We start from the raw sequence: 27,438 nt of genomic DNA, 5'->3' as shown, positions 1-27,438 counted from the left end.
GGGACAGAGAAATATTTATTATACAAAGGGATGTCAAAAGAAAGCCAGAGTAGCAACACTTATATTAGACAAACTAGATTTTAAAACAAAGACTGTAAGAAGAGACAAAGGAGGACACTATATAATAATAAAGAGGACAATCCAAGAAGAGGATATAACAATTATAAATATTTCTGCACCCAACATGGGGTCACCCAAATACATAAAACAATAACAAACATAAAGGAACGAATTGATAATAATACAATTACAGTAGGGGACTGTAACACCCAGTTACATTAATGGACAAATCATCTAAACAGAAAATCAACAAGGAAACAATAGCTTTTCATGACACGCTGGAACAGATGGATTTAACAGATATATTTAGAAGATTCCATCCTAAAACAGCAGAATACACATTCTTTTCAAGCCCAGGACCAGATGGCTTCATAGGCAAATTCTACCAAACATTTAAAGAAAAGTTAATACCTATTCTTCTCAAACTATTTAAATAAACTTAAAAAGGAAGGATTGCTTCCAGTTCATTCTGTGAGGCCAGCATTACCCTGATACCAAAACCAGATAAAGACACCAAAAATAGAGAACTACAGCCCATTATCTCTGATGAACATAGATACTAAAATCCTCAACAAAATACTAGGAAACAGGATCCAACAATACATTAAAAAAATTGTTCACCATGATCATGTGGGAATTATTCCTGGGTTCCAAGGGTGGTTCAGTATTCGGCAAATCTGTCAATCTGGTACATCACATCAGTAAGAGAAAAGATAACTATAGGATCATTTTAGTAGATGCAGTAAAAGCATTTGACAAAATACAACATCCATTCATGATAAAAGCCAACAAAGTAAGTTTAGAGGCAACATACTCAACATCATAAAGGCCATACTAATACCATCCTAAATGGGGAAAAACAAACCTTTTCCCCTAAAGGTCAGGAACAAGACAGGGATGTCCACTCTCACCACTTTTAGTGAACATAGTACTGGAAGTCCTAGCCACAGGAATGAGGCAACAAAAAGATATAAAAGGTATCCAAATTGGCAAGGAATTCAAACTTTCAATATTTGCAGATAACATGATACTATATGTAGAAAATCTGGAAGACTTTGCCAAAAAACTTCTAGAACTGATAAACAACTTCAGGAAAGTTGCAGGATACAAAATCAAACTACAGAAATCTGTTGCATTTTTATTTGCCAAGAATTAAGCAGAAAAAAGAGAAATTAAGAAAAGAATTCCAGATATAGTTGCAGCAAATATAATATGGTATCTAGGAATAAACCTAACCAAGGAGGTAAAGACCTTTACTCAGAACTATAAAATACCAATGAAAGAAATTGAAGACAACAGAAAGAAATGCTCATGGATTGGAAGAACAAATATTGTTAAAATGTCTATATTACCCAAAGCAATCCTACACATTTAAAGCAATCCCTATCAGAATACCAATAGCCTTTTTCACAGAACTAGAGCAAACAATCCTAAAATTTGTATGGAAGCACAAAAGACACCAAATACCCAAAGCAATCTTGGAAAAGAAAAGCAAAGGTGGAGGCATCACAATTCCAGACTTCAGGTAATGTTACAGAGCTGTAGTAAGCAAAACAGTATGGTACTGGCATAAAAATAGACACAAAGTTCAATGGAACAGAATAGAATATCCAAAAATAAACTACAATTATATGGTCAGTTATTCTTGGACAACATAGGAAAGAATATCTGATGGGAAAAAGACAGTCTCTTCAACAAATGGTGTTGAGAAAACTGAACAGCCACATGCAGAAGAATGAAATTGGGGCACTTTCTTACACCATACACAAAAATATACTCAAAATGGATTAAGGACCTAAATGTGAGACCTGAAACCATAAAAGTCCTAGAAGAGAGCACAGGCAGTAGTTTCTCTGACATCAGCTATAGCAACATTTCTCTAGATATGTCTCCTGAGGCAAGGGAAATAAAACCAAAGATAAAATATTGGACTACATCAAAATAAAAATCTTCTGCATAGTGAAGGAAACAACCACTAAAACTAAAAAGCAACCTATGGATGGGGAGAAGATACTTGCAAATTACCTATCCAGTTAAAGGTTAGTATCCAATATATATAAAGAACTTATAAAACTCAACACCCAAATAACAAATCCAATTAAAAAATGGGCAGAAGACATGAGCAGAGATTTCTCCAAAGAAGACATCCAGATAGCCAACGGACACATGAAAAGATGCTCATCATCATCCCCATTTACTATCAGGGAAATGCAAATCAAAACTGTAGTGAGCTATCCCCTCACACCTGTCAGAATGGCTAAAGTCAACAACACAAGAATCAACAGGTACTGGCTAGGATGTGGAAAAAGGGGAACTCTCAGGCACTATTGGTTAGAATTGAAACTGGTGCAGCCACTGTGGAAAATGGTATGGAGCTTCCACAAAAAGTTAAAAATAGAACTGTATAGTCCAGCAATAGCACCACTAGGTATTCACCCAAGGAATACAAAAACATGAATTAAAAGGGGGTACATGCACCCCTCTGTTTATAGTAGCATTATTTATAATAGGCAAATTATGAAGGCAGCGTAGGTGTTTATAGATCAATGAATGGTTAAAGAAGATGTGGCAAATATGTATGATGGAATATTATTCAGCCATAAAAAGGAATGAAATCTTGCCATTTGCAAGGACATGGATGGAGATAGAGAGTATCATGCTAAGTGAAATAAGTCAGAGAAAGACAAATACCAGATGATTTCACTCATATGTGAAATTTAAGAAACAAATGAGCCAAGGGGGAAAAAAAAAAGAGACAAACCAAGAAAGAGAATCTTTTTTTTTTTAAAGATTTTATTTATTTATTTGACAGAGAAAGACACAGTGAGAGAGGGAACACAAACGGGGAGTGGGAGAGGGAGAAGCAGACTCCCTGCCGAGCAGGGAGCCCGATGCGGGACTCGATCCCGGGACTCCAGGATCATGACCTGAGCCGAAGGCAGTCGCTTAACCAACTGAGCCACCCAGGCGCCCAAGAGAATCTTAATTATAGAAAACAAACTGATGGTTACCAGAGCAGAAGTGGGTGGGGGATGAGGGGGTAGGTGATGGGGATTAAGGGGTGCGCTTGTTGTGGTGAGCACTGGGTGATTAAAAGAAATAGTTTTTTAAAAAATTAATCATGTATCCTCAAAAACAAAAGTTCATGTTAGCAGAATAGTAATCAAAACTTCATCCCTGGTTCTTGGAACAAGCAAAAGAATCAAGTCTAAGAAAAACAGCCATGTGTGTTCTATGCAGTTTATTGTAATACTACTTGATGTGAAGATATGTCTAATGTTTATGGATGCCAATATTGATTCTCTTGGAGACCAAATGGAGTTGAAAATGGAATAGGATATGCTCATTTTAAAAGAATATTTCAGTGAAAAAATTAAGAGAACATACAGGAAGTTAGTCATATCAATATTGAGAAATTTAATTTTTTAGAGAATTAGTTTTGTGCTAGTGGCTGAAGAGTAGCCAAAAGCTGTGATACAAAGTCAGGTGTATGTACTTACTGGGATCCTTATAAGTACTATTGACATAAAGATTTTACAAGTAGTAATATAAGCCAGCATTTATTGAGTATTCACTGTATCCTGTTGTGCAAGTGCTATATGTAAATGAAGACTGAGCTGTTTTTATCATTAGTTCATTGAGGGAGAAAGTAAACACAACAGTTTTCACTTGGTAACACTAATAAATGGCAGGACTGAGATTTGAACCCAAGCTGTTTCCAGAGCCTCATGTTATTAAACACTATTTTTCTTCTGTATAATAGAGATTTTTAAATTGTAGTTCTTAAACCCACTATTTGGGCTATTGTATAAATTACATAATTTCTCTTTCTCACTAACAAGGAATCTCTATAGAAAATCTGTTCACTTTGTGTCCTAGTTAATGACAGCATGTTTGCTAATAAAAGTAGGTAACTTTATTTAAATACCAGGTCATTTAGAATCCTTTCAGCTGCCAACAGAAGATACATGAGGGAAACACACACACAATAAGAATCTTTATTATCTTATTTAATAGGAAGTCTGGAGGCAGGGCACTTCTAGGGATGGTTAATTTAACTGCTCAATAACATCATCCCTGGTTCAGCTTCTCTCTGATTCCCTTGGCCTTTCTTAAGAGCCTGCCATCCTATCATGCCAAAAGAGCCCTGAGAGTTCAAAATCTCCATGTAGGGGCGCCTGGGTGGCTCAGTCGTTAAGCGTCTGCCTTTGGCTCAGGTGATGATCCTGGAGTCCTGGGATTGAGCCCGGCATCGGGCTCCCTGCTCCATGAGAAGCCTGCTTCTCCCGCTCCCACTCCTCCTGCTTGTGTTCCCTCTCTCGCTTTCTCTCTCTCTGTCAAATAAATAAAATCTTAAAAACAAAACAAAACAAAACAAATCTCCATGTAGTTAATAAAGCCTAGAGCCAGAAATTTCCCAGTCTTGAGTCCCTTTCAAAAAGCAAAGAAAATCTTCCCAGGAACCCTCTACCCAAGCAAACCTGTCTTCACTTCTCACTGGCCAGAAGTGCATCACATGTGCATGACTGAACCAAACATTTGGCAAGAGAATGAGACTCTTGACTAGCTTAGATCTGTATGCAAGGAGGAAGGATGGTGGCAGGTTCTTGTGTGGGTAGGTGTCCAACAGTGTCTGCATATAGAGTTTATTTTCCTGGCATTTGATAGGGACAGGGTAATTACTTTTACTGTCTTCATAACATTTATAACTTTAAAATTTCGTATTCATATTTTATTTAGGTTTAATAATTGTCTGTAAGCAATATTTGAAGACATTTATTAGAGTGTTTTGGACTATAAAATAGAATTCTGTACTTTATTGTAACCTTTATAAAATGGCATTTATTATGGTCATTGCTCAGTTAGAATTTTGTGAATCTTTAGGAAACTAATTTGTATCCCACCTGACTAAATTTTAGTCAGATTCTACCCCAAAATACGATTCTTTAGACAAAGCTGTATTATTAAATTTATTCCTGTATTTTTTAAAAGTCCATTTGTAGAGAAGAGAACTGTGTATTCTGAAATATTCCTTTTTTTTTTTAAAGATTTTATTTATTTATTTATTTATTTGACGGAGAGAGAGAGAGATAGCGAGAGCAGGAGCACAAGCAGGGGGAGTGGGAGAGGGAGAAGCAGGCTTCCCGCCGAGCAGGGAGCCCGATGCGGGGCTCAATCCCAGGACCCTGGTATCATGACCTGAGCCGAAGGCAGATGCCTAATGACTGAACCACCCAGGCACCCCTATTCTGAAATATTCCTAGTAAAATTTTATTTAGGCACTAATGTACATTCAGAGTATTGTAATATTTGGTGGAAGAAAGTGGTAGCAAAATGATATTAATGTTATTTTAAAATGTGACTGATTTGGGAGTACTATGTTTGCTACTAATGGAATCAGGATTTTTTTAACTTCTTCACACTGTTGGAAATATTCTCTAGAGTACCCAACTGGTAGTAAGTAATAATAATTTTTATCTCTTCTATGGGGGCTTCAGTTTTCTTCACCATAAAGTAAAGTTTTCATTTGTCATAGGCTCTGTAGAAAGGATCTACTTTCTTTTGGGGATGATAATGTAATAGCATGGGTCCTTGAATTACCTTACTTAGGTTTAAATCCTGGCTCTATTACTTAACTAGCTATGTGATCTTGGGTTAATAATTAACTTTCTAAACCTCAATTTCCCTATCAGTAAAATGATAATAACGGTAGGACTTATATCAGATGTTACTGGGAGGATTAAATGACATAATTAGGGTGAAGCATTTGGCTTAGTGTTAGATTACACTTGTGCCAAGTAAATATTTACTTTTATTAACCAAAAATGTTATTTTTACTGTTATTATTAATTCTATAATTATTAAAAACAGTAGTGCATTTACTCTTTAATGCCATTTATATTTTTGTCTTATCTGTAACCTATTCTTATAAAAGCACACAATGGACAATGTTACAGGTAAATTAAATTTTAGTACGTATTATTAGTGCTTGAGTGAGTCAGAGTACACCTGCTTTTTCTTTAATAGTCCAGAAGAAAAGATTAGACAATTAGAGAAGAAAGTAAATGAATTGGTAGAAGAAAGCTGTATTGCCAACAGCTGTGGAGACTTAAAATTGGTAAGTTCATAAACTTATAAGATTCAAGATGGTGATGCGTGTGTCCTATGTATGTGCACAAATACAAAGCACATGTACAGGTTTTCCCTGCTCTCCAGAAGAAGAGCAAAACCTTTCATAAGCCAAAATGGCATCAAACAATTATGAATTTATATTGGAAAAATTTTTGAGCATTCCTAGACCCAAAAACTAACCTGTCTTAGGCTTTTCTGCTATCTCAGGACACATCTTGCCAATGGATGCACAGAATAAATCAAAATAAATCACAGATGTCCACAGACAGTGGTGGCTTGACGCTGGACGCCGTGTGGCGGGACTGCTCTCGCTACTGGAGGTGTACGCTGCCTCTGGAAGGGTTTGCTACAGAACAGATGTTGCACACTATTTCACTTCTTGCCTTTTGTTTTTATAAAAGCAGAAATCCTCTGCACATTTTTTTCAGTTAGCAAAAACAGGTGCTAATGTAGGTCTTTTGTTAAAGCATAGTGGCATTATGTGAACTTTCAGAAAGTGAGGGATACCTGAATAGATTAACATGTTTTTTTGTTTTTTAGGGGGTTTTTTGCTGCTGACAGTCCTTAGAGTTTTCCCTAAAGCAGTTTTTTGAAAACATAGGCAGCTGCTTCAGAAAAACTCTTATGTCAAAACAGTTGTCTGATTTTGTAATTTTTGACATTGGTCAATACAGTAGGAAAACGAATTCTAGTGGAACAGTTGATTAAATTTTGCAGCCTGGTGGACTATTGGATTACACTCACAGCCTGCTGAAGGGCGTAGCTACCAAGCTCCACATGCAGTACTAAGGGTTGTTTTCTTATTTAAGCCTCACTACCCTAAAATATTCTTTTAGGTACTGTAAACTGCAAAATCATAGTTTGTTTTTTGGCACGCCAACTCTGGTTTTTCGTGCCTTTTTTTTTTTTAAGATTTTATTTATTTATTTGTCAGAGAGAGAGAGAGCATAAGGAGGGAGAGCAGCGAGGGCCAAGGAGCCCGATGTAGGGCTCGATCCCAGGACCCCAGGATTATGACCTGAGCCAAAGGCAGATGCTTAACCATCTGAGCCACCCAGGCATCCCTCGTGCTTTTTTTTTTTTTTTTAAGATTTTATTTATTTATTTGACAGAGCGAGAGCAGGAACACAAGCAGGGGGAGTGGGAGAGGGAGAAGCAGGCCCGCAGCCGAGCAGGGAGCCTGATGCAGGGCTCGATCCCAGGACCCTGGGACCATGACCTGAGCCGAAGGGAGACACTTAACAACTGAGCCACCCAGGCACCCCTCATGCTTTTTTTTTTAAATTAAATATTTTTGGGGCACCTGGGTGGCTCAGGTCGTTAAGCGTCTGCCTTCGGCTCAAGTCATGATCTCAGGGTCGTGGAATTGAGCCCTGCATAGGGCTCTCTGCTCAGTGGCAAGTCTGCTTCTCCCTCTCCCTCTGTGATCTCTCTTGCTCTCTCTCTCTCAAATAAATAAATAAAAATCTTTAAAAAAATTAAATATTTTCTCTTAATTTGCTTTGTTCTCATTACTTTGTCATACCATATAAATGTAATTTCTATGACTTAGTTATCACATTAATGAATACCATTAGAATTGTTCAGTATAAAACTACTTTTATTGCTCACAGAACTGGTGCTTTTTTATCTAGCTCTAAAAAAATTATCCCATGTTAAATTAATCTGGTTAATATGGTTAAATTAATATGGTTAAATTAATATGGTTAATCTCTTGGTGGAAATCAACAAAAGGTTCTTGGCATTCTGAGTAGGATATAAGAGCCAAACTAAGTAAGCATTTGTTGTAATATCGGATAGCAGTTATCCTTTGATTTTTCTGTGTTTTGAGCATCCCAGAAACCAAACAAATCCATCTAAATTTCTATCTCATGAGTTGGAATTAAAATATCCAAAGACTCAGGATTGAATGGGAAAAAGAAGAAAATATGTAGGGTCAAATCTAAATGGTGGTGGAAGGTGTGGTGATAAAGAAACTTGACTTGGGGCTAATATACTCTCCACTTTATCATTTATACTTCCTCTTCTTTCTGGGGAGCAGTGGGGGGAACACATGACATTTTTATGATGGTGAATTCCACTTTAAACAAATACTCTGGGTTCTTTTGTTTTCAAGGGGAGTTTATTATAAGAGTACAGGAGGGCATACTGGGAATCCAGGAAGGTATAAGGCATCCAACCAAGCTTCATACAAATACCTACCAAATGCATGAAATGCTCATAATGAATGCTTAAAGGAATTTACAAAGTATAAACTTGATTTCAGGCCTTAGAAAAGGCAAAAGATGCAGGAAGAAAAGAGAGAGTCTTGGTGAGACAACGAGAACAAGTTACAACTCCAGAAAATATCAATTTGGATTTAACTTACTCAGTAAGTATAAAATACCTGTTGAGTAAAATTATTTTGGCTAGGATTTGTAGATTCCGAAAGTTTTTTCTTTTTCTTCTGTTTTTTTTTTTTATTTCTAAAAAGACTTTATTTAAATTCAGTTAGCCATTGTAAATCTTATTGGACCTTAGGAGCTCAGAATTCGATTAATAGAAATCTTTATGAAGTTCATGAGGCACTCTTTGTTCTGTACAAAGATTTTTTTTTTTAATTTCATTAGTTTTTAATAACTTAGGAAGTACCTGCAAACCCACCACCCAATGACTCTATTTCTGGAAGATTGATAATATTTATGCTCTGTTTTTAGTATGGTTACTTTAATGAGATTCTAATATGGACTTTTGGTCTGTAATTTTCAAGAACTTCCAACTAGGTAAATAATACAATGTTCTGTGAGGGTAGTGAAAAAAACAAAAGCTAATTTCATACAGAATTTTTTTTTTTTTAAGATTTTATTTATTTGAGAGAGAGAGAATGAGAGAGAGCGAGTACATGAGAGGGGGGAGGGTCAGAGGGAGAAGCAGACTCCTGCCGAGCAGGGAGCCCGATGAGGGACTCTATCCAGGGACTCCAGGATCATGACCTGAGCCGAAGGCAGTCGCTTAACCAACTGAGCCACCCAGGTGCCCTCTTACAGAATTTTTTTAACTCTAAAAAGATACTTGATATTTATACTGGTGTTTTTAAAGGGTGTATTTTTAGTGGGAAAAGTGTTCATCTGCCAACAAATGGAAAAAAAGGGCATTTGAAACTTTGAATAGAAATTTTTAGATATTCAGACTTGGTAGCTAATATCTTTAAATTCCATGGAATCTTTAGGGAATAATTTCTAATCTTTTTTTTTTTTTTTTTACCTGTAGGAAGGTAAGTTTCTATAACTTAGTGACTTAAATTATAATTTTGCATACAGAGAAATACTTTTTACAGTTTTGCATATAAAAAAGCACACAAATGAAGCCTTAAGGTATATCCACATAATGTGTAATTTTTATTTACAAAGAAAATTTGGCCCACTGTCTTACTTACTCCTTTTATTACCAACAACATTAACAATACAAGTTTATTCTTTGTAGGTCTTTCTGAAATTAATGGATGGTAAATGCCACCTAAATTAGAAAGAATACTTAGAAAATGAACGTGCCATTTAGAGAATAGCTATACTTATCTTAATGTTCAGGTTCATTTTGAATGCAAGATATTTCTGTGTATGCTCTACTTCCTAATTGGTTAGGTATCTTGATATAGACATCTAGCTTTGTTATAGGATGTTAATCTCTGAAAAGATTATAGGCAAAAGGGGCCTAAAATGGTCATTATATTTGATTTTGCAATGTTTATTCCTTAGGTTCTTTTCAACTTGGCTAGTCAGTATTCGGCTAATGAAATGTATGCTGAAGCACTAAACACATATCAAGTTATAGTGAAAAATAAGATGTTTATCAATGCAGGTGGGTATATGTAGTCAATTTTCCCAATAAATGTAGTTCTTTTTTTCCCCCTAAAGTTTATATATTTAAGTAATCTCTGCACCCAACGTGGGGCTCAAGCTCATGATCCCAAGATCAAGAGTCGCATGCTCTTCTGATGAGCCAACCAGGCACCCTGAGTATAGTTCTTTTGTAGTGTTAATTTACATTTCCCCACTTTATGTTTCCTTATAATAATCTATGCTCTAAACAAATTTGTGTTTATATGGAAATGTCCTGCTTAAAGATACTGTTTATATGAAAACTCACATAAATACAAATGAAGAAATACTGTTGGGGTGAGGTGTATTGCCTAACAAACAGTAAACACAAAGTGTATTCTGTCATCACTAGTAGAATGAGCCATTGCAATCCCATCAAACATGCTTTCCCAAGGGGCGCCTGGGTGGCTCAGTTGGTTAAGCCGTTGTCTTTGGCTCAGGTCATGATCCTGGGGTCCTCGGATTGAGCCTGGCTTAGGGCTCCCTGTTCAGTGGGGAGTCTGCTTCTCCCTCTTCCTCTGCCCCTCCCCCTCTCTCATGCTCTCTCTTGCTCATGCTCTCTCTCTCTCAAGTAAATAAAATCTTAAAAAAAAAATGCTTTCCCTTATAAATTTATCCCCAAGAGACTACAATTTATATGTATCATTTATATTGTGTAATTTTTTGGTAGTAGTATTAAAGTTTATCAGAATATCATTTTCTTTAATGTATATGGCATTATTGAATCTAATTTTTAAATTCTGTCTTTTTTTAGAATAACACAATTCCAGTTTTATAATGTAAATCACTTGTTTTCTAGCCATATTTTCAGGCTTTCATATTTCCATCTGTCTTAAGTTCCATTTCCTTACAGAAGATTAGTGTGTAGATACATGAAAATAGTATAACTCTTTTAAAGTGAGAATTTTAGGTAGTGTCTGAGGCTTCCTAACTTGAGAAAAGCTTCAAAGAATATGAATTAAGGTCATCTGAAGTACAGAAAAAGTGAAGAAAATAGAATATTATATATTCATTATTTTTTATTAGGAAGATTGAAAGTGAATATGGGAAATATTTATTTAAAGCAAAGAAATTATTCCAAAGCCATTAAATTCTACCGAATGGCACTAGATCAAATTCCAAGCGTCCATAAAGAAATGAGGTAAGTTTACATAACGATAACTTGGTGAAATTTAAGTGTTGTTTTTCAGAAACAATATAACTCTTCTGACTTGTTGAATGTTTTGAGGTGTTTGTACATGTGAGGTGTTAGATTTATGTCATATCTGTAGTATTTTGGTGCGTTCCCCTACTGACTATTTGCACACATTTATATAATGACAAGTTAAAGGTTAGAGACAAAATATGTAATCAATTGAAATAAAACAAAGCTAATTGGCCTATATAAGGGATAACCTAGCAGGCCATTAGCAGCAAATAAAAGTCACTGCCAACATAAAATCAAAACAGCAGTTTAGAACATAACAGACTTTAGAATGTCTTAATTCCTATAGGCTAGAAATCAAGAACGCCTTATATTCTTGCTGTAGATTGAGAATGAAATAATTAAGGAAGGTATTACATTTGAATCTTAGAAGAGGGGAGAGGAGGAGGAAGCTGGAATATTTTCTATTCATACAATATTTCAAGAGCAGAAACAGTAAATTACCTTATGGTCTGGTAATGACCTTGATATCATAGAAGATTTCCAGGATATTTACTGAGTATACTTTTCCTTAGGCTTAGTACAATTCCTCTGTGAAAGTTAATTTATTTGTGAATGCCACCTTTAGTGATCATTTGTTTTTTAATAATGTATCATTATCATTGGGAAATATGTAGCTCCTAGGACACAGTGCTCTTAGGCACTTTTAACTCAGTTGAGGCCAAGACTTTGAGCATTGTAGAAAAAGATAATAATATTAGATAGTTTATGTCAAGTGCTTAATTAGTTTATGTCAAGTGCTTAATTATCAATAATCAAGAGGTGCTGTAGTAACTAAGTTGAGGGACTTAGTTGAGAGATTATTAAGAACAAGAATGATCAAGAAAGGCTTTATGAAGGAGGTGTACTTGCGATAGGTTACTTACGTGACGAAGGGAGAAAGGGTAATATTCCAGACAAAGGGAAAATTGAGATGAGTCAAGGAAATAACAGTATTTGTGATCTGATCAGAGAATTATGAATAAATGAATTTAGTTGAAGCCGAGGTATTATGTTGAGGAGTGGTTAGAAATAAGATGGGATCACATTCATTATAATGGCTCTAATCAAATGACTGAAAATAAGTACTGAAGAGCATGTAGAGAAATTGGAAACCTCATACATTGGGCATATCAAATGGTACAGCCAGTTTGGAAAATAATTTGGCAGTTTTTTAAAAAGTTAAACAGAGGGGCGCCTGGGTGGTTCAATTGTTAAGCGTCTGCCTTCAGCTCAGGTCATGATCCCAGCGTCCTGGGATAAAGCCCTGCGTCGGGCTCCCTGCTCTGCAGGAAGCCTGCTTCTCCCTCTCCCACACCCCCTGCTTGTGTTCCTTCTCTTGCTATGTCTCTCTCTGTCAAATAAATAAATCTTAAAAAAAAAAAAGTTAAACACAAATTTACCAGTGGACCAGCAATCCCACTCCCAGGTATATACCCAAGAGAAATGAAAATGTGCTGTCACAAAGGATTGTGTGTGAATGTTCATAGCATTATTCACAATAGCCTCAAAGTGGAAACAATCAAATGTCTGTCAAGCAGGCAATGAATAAATAAAATATGGTATATTCATACTGTGGAATACTATTTGGAAATATAAAAGGAATAGAGTACTGATATATGCTGTACTATGGAGGAACCTTCAAAAGATTATGCTAATTGAAAGAAGCCAGATATAAAATACTCTATATGACCCCATTTATATGCAATGCCTAGAAAAAGCAAATCCAGAGAGACGAAGTAGGTTAATGATTGCCTAGGGCAGGAGGTAAGAATGGGGAGTGACTGCTAATGGGCACAGATTTTCTTTTTAGGGTAATGGAGATGATTTAAAATAGGAATGTGGTTATAGTTTCACAGCTGTGGAGATATAGCAGTGCTCACTGAATTGTGTACTTAAAACAAGTGAATTTTATGTAAGTTAAACCTCAATAAAGCTTTAGCAAGACAAAATAAAATGTGGGAAAGAAAAGAAGGAAACTATCTGTGGAATGTCTTGATTACCATACTAAAGAATTGAGGCTTTTAAAGCTTATCCGTGTTTGTTTTTCTTTAGGATTAAAATCATGCAGAACATTGGTGTTACATTTATAAAAACTGGTCGGTATTCAGATGCCATTAATTCATTTGAGCACATCATGAGTATGGCCCCAAATCTGAAGGCAGGCTTCAACCTAATTCTTAGTTACTTTGCTGTTGGAGATCGAGACAAAATGAAGAAGGCATTCCAAAAATTGATTGCTGTTCCCTTAGAAATTGATGAAGATGATAAATATATTTCACCAAGTGTGAGTATGAAGAAGATTGCTGTGTAGCCAGTTACTAGTTATCCATGCTTTTCTGTTTCTAGGAATGAAAAAGTTGGAATGGATGACTTTTTAGGTTTCTCCTAGCCCTATATTAATATGTTTTAATTAATTAAATTTAATTAATGTGCTTTTATCAGTTTCATTTGTTATTTAAATTAGGTTGAGAATGGGACTCTGTTGAAATAGGGCTAGAGCTTATGGTTAAAGATCAACTTCACAATTTTAGTGAAAAAAGAGAAAATCTTACAAAATATAAAATTACATGCCATTCTTTAAGAAAAATATCTTGACGAAGGAACCCCTAAAGCCTTTTTTTTTTTTTCTGGTTTTTTATCAGTCATTGTTTAACAGAGGAAACTAAAACTATGTGTACTAAATAGATCAAAAATGAGAAGAAGAATTCCTTATCCTTATGCATAGAGTGAAGCAAAATACAAAAGTCATATTTTCGGAGCCCTAAGGAGGAAATACTGTACAATGTTAAGTGAAAAACCAAGTGAAAAAAAAAAAAGATATACACACACCCATACATGAACATAAACTGGAAGGAAATACACCAAAATAGAAATAGTTTCCAGGCAGTGAGATAATTTTTCTTACTGCTTTTAAAATATTTTTCAGGTTTTTACATATAAAGTATTGGTATACTGCTATATTATTTCATATTAAGCCAAATCATATGAAATTGCCTGTATTTATAGATCAAAATGGTTTAATAATGCCAATTTCATAAATTGAACTTAACAGATTTTCTTAATAGATTATAAGGGTATTACAGCATAGTGGTTGGCTCCATCACTCAGTACTTACTCTTCTTATGCCTCAGTTCCTTTATACATAATATAAGACTCATTATAATAATCTACCTTATGGGGTGCCTGGGTGGCTCAGTCGGTTAAGCGGCTGCCTTCGGCTCAGGTCATGATCCCAGGGTCCTGGGATCGAGCCCTGCATCGGGCTCCCTGCTCAGCAGAGAGTCTGCTTCTCCCTTTCCCTCTGCCTGCTGCTCTGCCTACTTGTGCTATCTCTCTGTCAAATAAATAAATTAAAAAAAAAAAATCTACCTTATAGGGTTGTAAGGATTAAATGAGGTAATGTATGTGAAATGCTTAAAACAGTACCTGGAACATAGTAAGTGCTAAGTAAACATTACTATATATTATTTTCATATTAAGAAAAAATATCTTATGAAAAAATCATCTGTATTTTTAATAGAGTAGAGATATTGATTACTAAAGAATTTGATGATCATTAAAGCATTTATACTTAAGTTTAGAGTTTATAATATCACACAGCTTCTGTGTACTTGGTCCTATTCTATCCAGTCTGACCTTTTATCAGTTGCTCAGAATCTGTTCAAGGAGAATGTAATTGGTAATCAGAAATGAGAAGAAAATGAGAAGAAATGAGGGAAAATAGTTTAGAAAGATTAACTTACTCTCCATTTTATGTAACTACTTAGTGGTGAGGTTGATTAGAAATCCAAGTTCTTGGTATTTACTTCTGAATTCATCATTTTTTTTTCCAATTTTATTTTCCCAGGATGATCCACACACCAACTTGGTGATTGAAGCTATAAAAAATGATCATCTAAGGCAAATGGAACGTGAAAGGTAATATTTTGTGCCTTAGTAATATAGGTTTAATTTTTGTAAAAAAGTTGAATGTACATTCTGATTATTTCTCTCAAAACTTGTTATATTCAGTATATTTCTCCAATAAGGCTATTGTTTCACCATTTCTGTACAGTACTAGATTCTCTTTTCGCCTTCAAGATAATCAAAGTTCTCAGGCTGACCCCAACTATTCTTACTCAGTAGCTCTTACTATTTTCTTGTAGTCTGCTTTCCCTCTGCATTTGGTGCAATATTAGAACTTTGCTTATATTACTTTATTTATTTATTAAAATTTTTTTTTAAAGATTTTATTTATTTATTTGATAGAGACACAGTGAGAGAGGGAGCACAAGCAAGGGGAGTGGGAGAGGGAGAAGCAGGCTTCCCGTGGAGCAGGGAGCCCTGATGCAGGGCTCGATCCCAGGACCCTGGGATCATGACCTGAGCCAAAGGCAGACGCTTAACCGTCTGAGCCACCCAGGCACCCCTATATTACTTTTATTTAAAAAAATTATATTTTTATGTATTTTTGCCCAGCTTCCAATTAAATTTCATCTCCCAAAGACAGAATTGTTCTTACTTCTTCCTTCCTCCAATATGGTACCTAGTCTCTGCCAAGTATGGTCTGAAAGTGCTAATATTTATTGTATATGTATTAGGAGTATAGCACATGATAGAGGGCCCTTAATTATTTTAATTGTGGTAAAATATACATAACATAAAATTTGCCATCTTAATTATGGTGCATAAGACTTCATGGTTTGGTAATGTTATGTGCATTAACATTGTTTTATAACCAGTCTTCAGAACTCGTGTGTGTGTCTGTGTAAGTTTTGGGTCATATGCTAATGCTAATTCTATTTATTTATTCATTTTTAATTCCGGTGTCATTAAAATTATATTAATTTCAGATGTACAATCCTGTACATTAGTCAGTGCTCATCATGATAAGTTTACTCTTAATCCCCTTCAACTATTTCACCCCAGAACTCTGTATCTTCTCAAATTGCAATTCTACCCATTGAACAACTCTCTAGGCCCTGCTTCCAACACCTGGCAACTACCATTCTACTTTCTGTCGCTATGAATTGACTTTATTTACCTCATATAAGTGGAATTGCAGTATTTGTGACTGGCTTATTATGTTTATCATAATGTCCTCAAGGTTCATCCATGTTGTGGCATGTGACAGGATTTCCTTCCTTTTTAAGGATGAATGATATTTCATTATATGTATAGAAGGTCCTTAATTTTTAGAAATTAGTTTAATATTAAGAATACTTCTGGGGCGCCTGGGTGGCTCAGTCCGTTAAGCGACTGCCTTTGGCTCAGGTCATGATCCCGGGGTCCTGGGATCAAGCCCTGCATCGGGCTCCCTGCTCAGGGGGGAGCTTGCTTCTCCCTCTCTCACTCCCCATGCTTGTGTTCCCTCTCTCGCTGTGTCTCTCTCTGTCAAATAAATAAATAAAATCTTAAAAAAAAAAAAAGAAAGAATACTCTGGGAAGGTGGAGTAGACGTAGTTTTCCCCATTCTTCCCACTAAGTACAAATAAAATCCCTGGAAGTTCTATATAAAACAAATATAAGAAGAAAGGTGGAGATAATAGGGCAGATCAGCAAGGGACCTCAGGATCTGAGGAACAACATGGCAGTGAGTTCCCCTCATGTTTCCCAAACTTGGAGCTGAAGAAGCTGGCAATCAGAAAATGACAATGGTTGTATTTAAAAAAACAAAAGCCCCAAGAAAAGCCTGCTTTCTCTAGCCAAAGGACAAGGAAAGGAGTAGGCTAACAAGACTGAAAACTTTGAGATAAATACCACACACACACACACACACACACACGCACACACACACACTATGGCCCCACTCCCATGTATGCCAGCAAAAGTCAAATGGGAGCCTAGCTTTCCACCCTGATAAGTCTATAAAGAGACACCCATACCCCAGAAGTCCAAGTAGGGAGCCAGGACTTTAATCTGACAGGCCCTTAATGAGTCCCACCACTCTGTGGTGTCAACAGACGGCACATGGAGATCCTGGAATTCCACTCCATGTGGCAGTAATGAGGCACTCCCCCTCTCTCCCAGTGTCAGAGAAAATAATGGAGAGTCAGAACTTTCATCATCATTCAGTGATAACAAAGCCACCACACTGTGGTGTCCGTAGGGACCATGGTAGAAGCAGGAACTCCTGCCCCACCCAGCAGAAACAAGGACTTCTTCCCACCTTGGTTATCAAAGGAGGTCGTGTTGGGTACCTAGACATCTATTATCTGATAATAATGAGGTGGTATCTCTTCTTCCCTGGTGGGGCGGTGTCAAAAAAGCCAGCTGAAACAGAAGATTTTTTTAAAAATTTGGAGTATTATAATGCAGAAATGTCCCAAGTTTTGATCAAGAATACTTGTCATACCAAGAACCAGGATGATTTCAAACCAAAAGAAAAATCCAATCGATATACTCCAACACTGACATGACAGAGATGTCAGAGTTATCTGACAAATTTTAAAGCAACCATGATAAAAATGCTTCAGCAAGTGATTATGAACATTAGTGGGTGGGCTCAACAGGAAAATAAACGGGACATGGAAAGATTCAGTGAACTGGAATATGGAAAATGGAAATTACTCAATCTGAACAACAGAAAATAGAGTAAAAACAGAAATGAACAGAGCCTAAGTGACATCTGGGACTATAACAAAAGATCTACAATTTGTGTCATCAGTGTCTTACGAGAAAGAAATTTGACTAAAGCAATAATGGCTGGCAACTCCCCAAATTTGGCAAGAGAAATAAATATACAATACAAGAAACTGAATAAATACCAAAGAGAATCAACCCAAGGAAATCCATGTGAAGATACATCATGATTAAACTTCTGAAAATTAAAGACAAAGTCTTGAAAGGAGGCAGTGAAAAACAACACTTAAGGGAAAGCAATTAGAATGATAGTGGAAGTCTTAATAACCTAAGCTCCCAGATAATAAACTAGAAAAAGAAAAGCAAAAGCAGCCAAAGGAAGAAATAATAAATAGAAATCACTGACATTGAAAAGGAAGAAACATAAGTGAAACACAGAGCTGATTTTTTGAATAGATGAATAAAATTAATAAACTTTTAGCAAGACTGACAAAGAAAAAAGACACAGATTGCCAGTATCAGGAACAAAACAGGAGCTATCACTACAGACTCTGTAGACATCAGAAGGATAATAAGGGAACACTACAAACAACCCTACACCCACAAAATTGACAACTTAGACAAAATGGACCACTTTCTTGAAAAACACAAATGACCACAACTCACCCAATGTGGAATAGATCATTTGAATAGCCCTATAAATATTAAAGAAATTTAATTTGTAATTTTAAACCTCCTGAAAAAGAAATCTCCAGGCCCATATGGTTTTACTAGAGATTTCTAGCAGATGTTTAAAAAAGAATTAACATCAATTCTACACAACTTCTTCCAGAAAATAGTTCATTTTATGAGGCTGGTATTCCCCTGATACCAAAACAAGACAGACAGTATGGGGCGCCTGGGTGGCTCAGATGGTTCAGCATCTGCCTTCAGCTCAGGTCATGGTCCTGGGGATCTGCGATCGAGCTCCGCGTAGGGCTCACTGCTCGGTGCAGAGCCCGCTTCTCCCTCTCCTCTGCCATTCCCTCCGCTTGTGCTCTCTGGCTCTGTCTCTCTGTCAAGTAAATGGGTAGAATCTTAAAAAAAAAAAAAAAAACAGTACAAAAAAGGGGGGTGGGGACAATAGATCAATATCTTACAAATATAGATGCAAAAATCCTAAAGAAAATACTAGTAAACCAAAATCACAAACAAAATATAAAAGGAATTGTGTACCATGACCAAGTGGGATTTATTCTAGGAATGCAAAATTGGTTTACTGTGTAAAAACTGGTAAGTATAAAAGAGGATATCAACAGAATGCAGGACAAAACCACATCATCATCTCAGTATAAAAGAAAGAAATCTTTTTTGACAAAATCCAATATGCTTTTATGGTAAACAAGCAAAAAAACCTCAACAGGCTAGGAGTAGAAAGGAACTTCCTCAATCTGATAAAGGACATTTATGAAAAACCCAGTTTGAGATACTTAATGACAAAAGACTGAATGGTTTCCCTCTGAGAGCAGGAACAATACAAGGATATTCCTGTCACTACTTCAACATTGCACTCGGGGTCCTACCATGGAAATTAGGCAAAAAAAGGAAGTAAGAGACATCCAGGTTAGAAAGGAAGAAGGAAAATTATCTCTGTTTACAGACCACATGATCTTGTATGTGGAATATCCTACATAGAATTTTAGAATCCACTAAAAAGCAATTACAACTAATAAGTTCAGCAAGCTTGCAGAGTAATAGATCCATATATAGGAATCAATACTAAGAAATATACTATACACTACCAATGTACTATCCAAAATGAAATTCATAATTACATTTACAGTAGCATAAAAAATAATTAAGGAATAAGTTTAACAAATGAAATGTAAAACTTATACTCTGAAAAGTATAAAACATTACTGAAGGATATGCTAAGTAAATGGGAAGACATCACATTTTTATGGATAGGCACTTAATGTTAAGATGGCGGTGCTCCCCAAATTATTTTATAGATGCAGTGTGATCCATATCAAAATCCCAGCAGTGGTTTTTTAGAAAGTGACAAGTTGATCCTAAAATTCATATGGAAATCTAAGGGATCCAAAATAGACAAAACAATATTGAAAAAAGAAGAGCAAAATTGGAGGGCTCACACTACAAAACTACACCAATCAAGTGTGGTAGTACTTTATGCTAGTAGCATAAAGATAGACATAGAAATCATTGGAATGGGGGCGCCTGGGTGGCTCAGTCGTTAAGCGTCTGCCTTCGGCTCAGGTCATGATCCCAGGGTCCTGGGATCGAGCCCCGCATCGGGCTCCCTGCTCGGCGGGAAGCCTGCTTCTCCCTCTCCCACTCCCCCTGCTTGTGTTCCTGCTCTCACTGTCTCTCTGTCAAATAAAAAAATAAAAACTTAAAAAAAAAAAAAAAAAAAATAAAAAAAAAAAGAAATCATTGGAATGGGATTGAGGGTCCAGAAATAAAGTTTTACATTTATAATTAATAAAAGTGCCAGGACAATTTGATGGAGAAAAGATAGTCTTTTCAACAAATGCTGCTGGGACAATTGGATATCCTCATGTAAAAGAATGAAATTGGGTCTCTGTCATACCATACACAAAAGTTACTTCAAAATGGATCATAGGGGATGCCTGGGTGGCTCAGTCGGTTAAGCGACTGTTTCAGCTCAGGTCATGATCCCAGGGTGCTGGGATCAAGCCCCACATTGGGCTCCCTGCTCGGCGGGAAGCCTGGTTCTTCCTCTCCCACTCCCCCTGCTTGTGTTCTCTCTCTCACTGTCTCTCTCTCTGTCAATTAAATAAAAATAAATAAATAAATAATGGATCATAGACCTAACTGTAAGAGCTTAGAACTATAAATTCGTAGGGAAAAAAACGACAGTATTATTGATTTTGTATTAGGCAGTGACTTCTTAGATATAATACCAAAAGCTCACGAAAAGAAAAAAAAAAATAGGTAAATTGGACTTCATCACAATTAAAAACTTTCGTTCTTCAAAAGACACTATCAAGAAAGTGAAAAGACAATCCACTGAATGGGAGAAAATATTTGCAAACCATGTATCCAAGATGGATTTATTTCTCCAATATGTAAAGAACTCTTCCAATTCAGTAATAAAAAGGCCAGTTAATAAAAAGGCCAATTAAAAGCATACAAAGGATCTGAAGAGACATTTCTTCAAAATAGATAAGTGAATGCCCATTAAGCACATGAAAAGATGCTTAAGTTCTATACTTCTTAGGAAAATGCAACTCAAAACCACGAGATACCACTTCACACCCACTTGTATGGCTGTAATCAGGAAGACAGATAATAACAGATGTTGGTGAGGATGTGGAGAAACTGAAATCTTGTAAGCTGGTAGCAGGAATGTAGAATGGTATAGCCACTTTGGAAAACAGTTTGGAAGTTCCTCCAAAGATTCCTCAACAAAGGTTCCTCATACTTAACCCAGCAGTTTGTCCCAGAGAAATTAGAGCATATGTCCACACAATAACATACACGAATGTTCATAGCAGTAGCACTCATAATATCCAAAAAGTGGAAACAACCCACATGCCCACAGCTGATGAATGGATAAATAATATATGGTCTGTCCATATACTGGAATATTATTTAGCCATAAAAAGAAATGACATAGCAATATATGCCACAGTACATACAAACCCTGAAAACATTACGATGATAAGTGAAAGAAGTCAGTCACAAAAGACTATATATTCATGATTCCATTTATAGGAAAGGTACAGATTAGACAAACCTATGGAGACACGTAGTAATTCAGTTTTACTGTTTCCTGTGCACACTTCTTCAATGGTCATTTTTACCCTTTCCTTTCATGTCCACAGACAGTGCAGGTTATGTAACTGCAGCTGCAGAGCTTTGTGTTTCTCCAGTGTTTCTTTGTTTTGTTTTGTTTTAAAATCAGTTTTTTATTATGTTTGTCCAGTGTTTCTTCTTCCATTTGTCAGCCTGCATTGAAAAGAAAGAGATGATCCAGAAGGCAGTTACGGCTTGCTAATCCCATTTCCTAGCCATGGTTGTCAACCTGACTTACGGACAGATTTCTAGTGTAGCTGTCCACCATTTAGTAGACTTTCATGGTATGTTAGCTTTGATAGGTAATGTTTATACTTAAAAAAAAAATCCAAACTCTTCATACCAAGTGTCTCAATAAAACTTTTTTGTTTGTTTGATATAGGAAGGCCATGGCAGAAAAATACATCATGACAGCCGCAAAACTCATTGCTCCTGTAATTGAAACATCTTTTGCTGTAGGTTATGACTGGTAAGAGAGAAATTCAGTATAACTGGATGGATATGTTGTTTTCATAATTTGTACTTGTATTGATTTAAACTTTTATTAGAAAAGTAATTATGAATATTGATTTCTACTTATCAGGAAAGTAATATATGGTAAAATCAATATAGGGCATTCTAAAAGTTCTGTCTTTTTCTTGTTGCTTATGTCATTTCTTAAATACTAAGGCAAGTGTGCTACCATTCGATATAAGGATACATAATTCCACTATATAAACCCAACCTGTATCCTTTTTCATTTTACTGTATCTTTTCTCATTTTTTCCTTTTCTACCTAAAGTTTGTCAGTAGTACTAAAACTTTCTATCCTCAGGAATAGCTCTCACACCTAAAGGGGCTGTTGTCTCCTGATGTAATGTACTTCCTAAACAGAAGTGAAGAATTTTATTAGAGTTGGAAAAATCTTAGATCATTTGTTGAGTGAGTAGTGAATTTCTTTCTTACTTCCACCCAGTACAGGAATCCCCTTTGTAGCGTCCCATATAGGTGGCCATTTAATTTCTGCTTGGAGTCTTCTGGTATTCAACTCATTTGTTTTATTTCTAAACATCTTTAAGGGTTAGAAAAATCTTCTTTGTATTGAACCCAAAATTGCCTCTCATGGAACTTTTTCTGTGATCTTTCAAGCAAACATAGACTGAATCTGTGACCTCTTCTATATGGTACATTACAGAATTTTAAAATTCCAAGATACATGTACATAGTTACAAAGTCAAGTACAGAAGAGTTATTATGTTCGTTTCTTTTTCGTTTTTGTTTTTTTATTGAAATAGAATTTACACATAACATTATATCAGTTTCAGGTATACAACAAATGATTTAATACTTATATATATTGCAAAATGATCACAATAAGTCTAACATTTGTCACCATACATAGTTACAAATTTTTTTCTTGTGATGAGAACTTTTAAGATATATCTTAGCGGGCGCCTGGGTGGCTCAGTTTGTTAAGCGACTGCCTTCGGCTCAGGTCATGATCCTGGAGTCCCGGGATCGAGTCCCGCATCGGGCTCCCTGCTCAGCAGGGAGTCTGCTTCTCCTTCTGACCCTCCCCACTCTCATGCTCTCCCTCTATCTCATTCTCTCTCTCAAATAAATAAATAAAATCTTTAAAAAAAAAAAAAGATATATCTTAGCAACTTTCAGACATGCAATACTGTTTTTGTTTTTTTTTTAAGATTTTTTTTATTTATTTGACAGAGGAGAGACACAGCAAGAGAAAGGAACACAGGCAGCAGGGGTGGGAGAGGGAGAAGCAGGCTTCCCGCCAAGCAGGGAGCCTGGTGCGGGGCTCGATCCCAGGACCCTGGGATCATGACCTGAGCTGAAGGCAGACACTTAACGACTGAGCCACCCAGGTGCCCCGCAATACTGTATTATTAACCATGATCATACTGTACATTACATCCCATGTCTTATTTATTTTATAACTAGAAGTTTGTACCTTTTGATCCCCTTCATCCATTTCACCCCCTCCCTGCCCCCACTGCTGGCAACCAACAGTCTGTTCTCTGTAGCTATGAGGTTGGGTTTTGTTTTGTTTTCTTGTTTTCTATGTACCTTTCATGTTTCTTCTTGCTAGACATAACTTCTGTTTTCTTTGTCATATTCTTACCATCTTTCAGATGCTTACCCAATGTGTTTATTCCTTGGAGTCCATTCTATTCCTTGGAATACACTGTCTCCCTGGTTTAATTTGTATGGGAGGCTTCACAGTTGATCCAAGATGTTTTGTGTTTGTTGGTATTTCCAGTTGTTTGGCTCTCTTTTTTTGCATTTTTTGCTTCTGTTGCAGACTCAAGTTTTTTTTGGCGTTCTCCCTCACAGAATATCTCTGCTTCAGTTTCCATATGATGGTTGCCGTCTTGGCGTGGTGTTAAATGTCATCTTGGTGATTACTGCCATTTCTCTCCTGGTTTGGATCTTTTTTTCTTGTTTCTTGTTTATTAAAAAATAGTTATTTTTTCCTTGACTTCATCCTTAATTAACCCCTTTAAGATCTTTCTGTGCATGTCTGTAAACGTGTAATGCTATTCTCATTCCTGATTGGTCATTTATTTTATGATGTAAAAAATTTAAAATTCTAAATTGTAACTTTCTTTTAGAAGTTTAAAAGCATTTCTTCATTGTTAGCTAACACTGTTGCAGATTAGAAGTCTAATACTAGGCTTATCTTTGTTATTTGTGGGTGACCTGTGTTTTCTTTCTGATGATTTTTAGAATTTCCTCTGTAGCTGTGTTATTCTGACATTTCACAGTGGTATGTTTAAGTTTGTCTTTTTTCCTGTCTTCCTCCTAAGCACTCAATAGACCCGTCAATTTGTAGTATATTGTTTCCTTTCAATTTGGGGAAACAGTGTTATATTATTTCCTTGATAATTTATTTCCTTCTCTACTTACAAATTTCTGTCAATTGTGTTTGGGGCTTTCTTGTCACTTATCTTTCTCATATTTTCCATCTCTTACTTTGCTTTCTGGGAGACTTTCTTGACTTTCTCATCCAATCCTTCCATTTAATTATTTTGTATTTACAAGAGCATTTTCATTGTCTCTGGTTGTCTGGATAAGGGGAGTCTGTGGGCCTTTGCTGCACACAGAGATGGAGCGCTCAGTGATTCCATAAGAGCCCTGCAGGCAAGCACCTGAATTCAGCCATGTTCTCAGCTCAGTCCCTCACTTGCCATCCCTGAACCGCAGTCTCACCTGGATTCAGTGGGGGCAGGAAGCTCTCTCTGTTGCTGCTTTCTTGGTGTCACTTCCTTTTCTCTGCTTTATAAACCAGCACTTTCTCATTCTTCTAGAAGTTGTATTTGCTCATGTAGATAGGAATGGGAGATAAATGCATAGGTCTGCTGCTGTTTTGAATCAGAAATTTTGCCAGTTAGTGCCAATAGTGATGGAAGGACTTTCTTAGAGTTTTTTCCTCTTTTCAGATAAACAGTTCCAGTTTCTTTACTCATTTCAGATATGGTGTGTTTTTCTAGAATGACTGGTTTTCTACCTGACTAGTTGCCTGCCTAGTTTATAAATGAGTCCCTTAAAATGTGTCCCTATATATGTACACAGTACTCGTGTTTTGACCAGTGTTACAGTACAACAGAATCACTGTATTCCTTTTTGTGGGCACCAAACTGTGGTTGTAACCAAAGATTTCCTTGATCTGGGGGACAACCACCTCAAGATAAATGAACTCTGTTTATTTATCTTTAATTATGCTGAATAGTACATATTATTTGTTTTACTATTATTTATTTATTTATTTTAAAGATTTTATTTATTTATTTGACAGAGAGAGACACAGCAAGAGAGGGAACAGAAGCAGGGGGAGCGGGAGAGGGAGCAGCAGGCTTCCCGCGGAGCAGGGAGCCCAATGTAGGGCTCGATCCCAGGACACTGGGATCATGACCTGAGCCGAAGGCAGACGCTTAACAACTGAGCCACCCAGGCACCCCTGTTTTACCATTATTAACTCTAACCTGAATTTTCTTAATGTTTACTAGGCATACATATTAGTTTTTAACGTTTTTACCTTTTCAAAAATATGATTATAATTTTGTCTTTGCACCCTAGAAATTGAGTGAAATTTTGAACATTATCAAATGCCAACCGGTCAGTTTGACTGACATTTTCCACTAAATTAACATTTTAACTTATCAAAAGGCATTGCTTTTGTCATATGAGACTTAAGATCAAGCCAGACTAGTTGGTTCTACTCATGTATCATTTTACTTTTACCTAGGTATATGTTTTTACTTGAATATGTTTCTGTTGTTAAATGAAGCCTTGTATTAGAGAAATGGTAGGTTCACTTAAGAAATGTTCACAAACAGCTACCATGAAATATGAAAGTAAATGTATTCGCATTCATGTTAAAGATAGATTTCAAGAGATTTTTGGTGTGGATACTGATATAATGAAAGAAGGAATCGAAGAAGACCCATTCTTTTACTGAGGTTCCAGATTTACCCTCACATATTGTTTTATCCAAGCTCAGCATTTTTCCCCTTTATTTTTTCCAGATTTATTGAGATATTATTGACATATAATAGATGCAGATTTAAGGTATACAGTGTGGTGGTTTGATATATATATATTACAAAACAATTACCACAGTAAGGTTATAACACCTCCATCCCCTCACATAATTACCTTTTTAAAACTGCTTATAAGATTTTTTTTTTGCAGCTAAAACTGGAAGATAAATGAGCTTCTGTGAGCTTGTGTAAAATTGTGCTTATAAGATTTAAGATTTACTTGTTTAACAACTTTCAAGTATATAATACAGAATTGTTAATTATAGTCACCATTTTGTTAATGGTGTCACCATCCCAAAATTTATTTTATTCCTGAAAATTTGTGCCCTTTAACCAACATCTCCCTGTCTCCCCCACCTCCCAGTCCCTGGTATCACCATTCTACTCTCTATTTTAGGTTCTACATATGAGTGAGAATATGCAGTGTTTGTCCTTCCTCTGTCTGACTTATTTCACATAGCATAATGCCCTTGAAGTCCATTCATGTCTCAAAAGGCAGGATTTCCTTTGTTTTATGGCTAAATAATACTCCTCTGTGTGTGTGTGTGTGTCTGTGTGTGTGTCTGTGTGTGTCACATTTTCTTTATCCATTCATCTGGACACTTAGATTGTTTACATTTCTTAGTTTTTATTGAATAGTGCTATAATGAATGTGGGGTACAAATATCTCTTTGGGTTAGAGATTTTATTTCCTGTGGCTATATACCCAGAAGTGGAATTGCTGGATCTTATGGTAGTTCTCTTTTTAATTTTTTGAGGAATTTCCATACTGTTTTCCACAGTGGCTGTACCAGTTTACATTTTCACCTACAGTACACAAGGCTTCCCTTTTCTCCAACACTCACGTCTTCTCTTTTTGTTGAGACTTTTTCTCATGAATGATTGTTCAATTTACATCTATTGAGATGATCATATGATTTTTATCTTTCATTCTGTTAATGTGCTATACCACAGTTAGTGATTTGCTTATATTGAATCATTTTTGCATTCCAGTGATAAATCTCACTTGATTATGGTGTATGATCCTTTTAATGTGCTGTTGAGTTCAGTTTGCTCGTATTTTGTTGAGGATGTTTGCATATAAATATTCATCAGGGATATTGGCCTGTAGTTTTCTTTTGTTGTAATGTTCTTATCTAGCTTTGGTATTGGGTAATGTTGGCCTCATAAAATAAGTTTGGGTGTTTTCTGCTTCAGTGTTTTGGAGAGTTTGAGAAGGATTGGCTTAGAATTTAGCACTGAAACCATATATATGATCCTGGGCTGTTCAGATTTTCTTTTTCTT

At 36.1% G+C, this 27,438-nt stretch overlaps 1 protein-coding gene across 7 annotated transcripts in view; it reads left to right on the top strand.

Moving 5' to 3' along the window:
- IFT88 (intraflagellar transport 88) overlaps positions 1–27,438 on the top strand; it is a 142,422-nt gene that overhangs the window by 19,901 nt on the left and 95,083 nt on the right. For 3 of the 7 annotated variants that reach the window (XM_044913227.1, XM_044913228.1, XM_044913224.1), the window contains 8 exons: positions 6,088–6,178; positions 8,459–8,563; positions 9,927–10,029; positions 11,076–11,190; positions 13,288–13,331; positions 13,434–13,519; positions 15,083–15,153; positions 21,998–22,084. In XM_044913227.1, coding sequence (XP_044769162.1) covers positions 6,088–6,178; positions 8,459–8,563; positions 9,927–10,029; positions 11,076–11,190; positions 13,288–13,331; positions 13,434–13,519; positions 15,083–15,153; positions 21,998–22,084 — 702 coding nt within the window. Of the gene's footprint in view, positions 1–6,087; positions 6,179–8,458; positions 8,564–9,926; positions 10,030–11,075; positions 11,191–13,287; positions 13,520–15,082; positions 15,154–21,997; positions 22,085–27,438 lie in introns of all 7 variants that reach the window. The other 4 variants (XM_021678219.1, XM_044913223.1, XM_044913225.1 and 1 more) reach the window with 2 other exon arrangements.

The sequence above is a fragment of the Neomonachus schauinslandi genome, chromosome 3 (genome assembly GCF_002201575.2).
Source record: "Neomonachus schauinslandi chromosome 3, ASM220157v2, whole genome shotgun sequence".
Taxonomy (NCBI): Eukaryota; Metazoa; Chordata; class Mammalia; order Carnivora; family Phocidae; genus Neomonachus; species Neomonachus schauinslandi.
The sequence above is the reverse complement of the archived record's forward strand: the minus strand, read 5'-3'. Positions and strand labels throughout refer to the sequence as shown.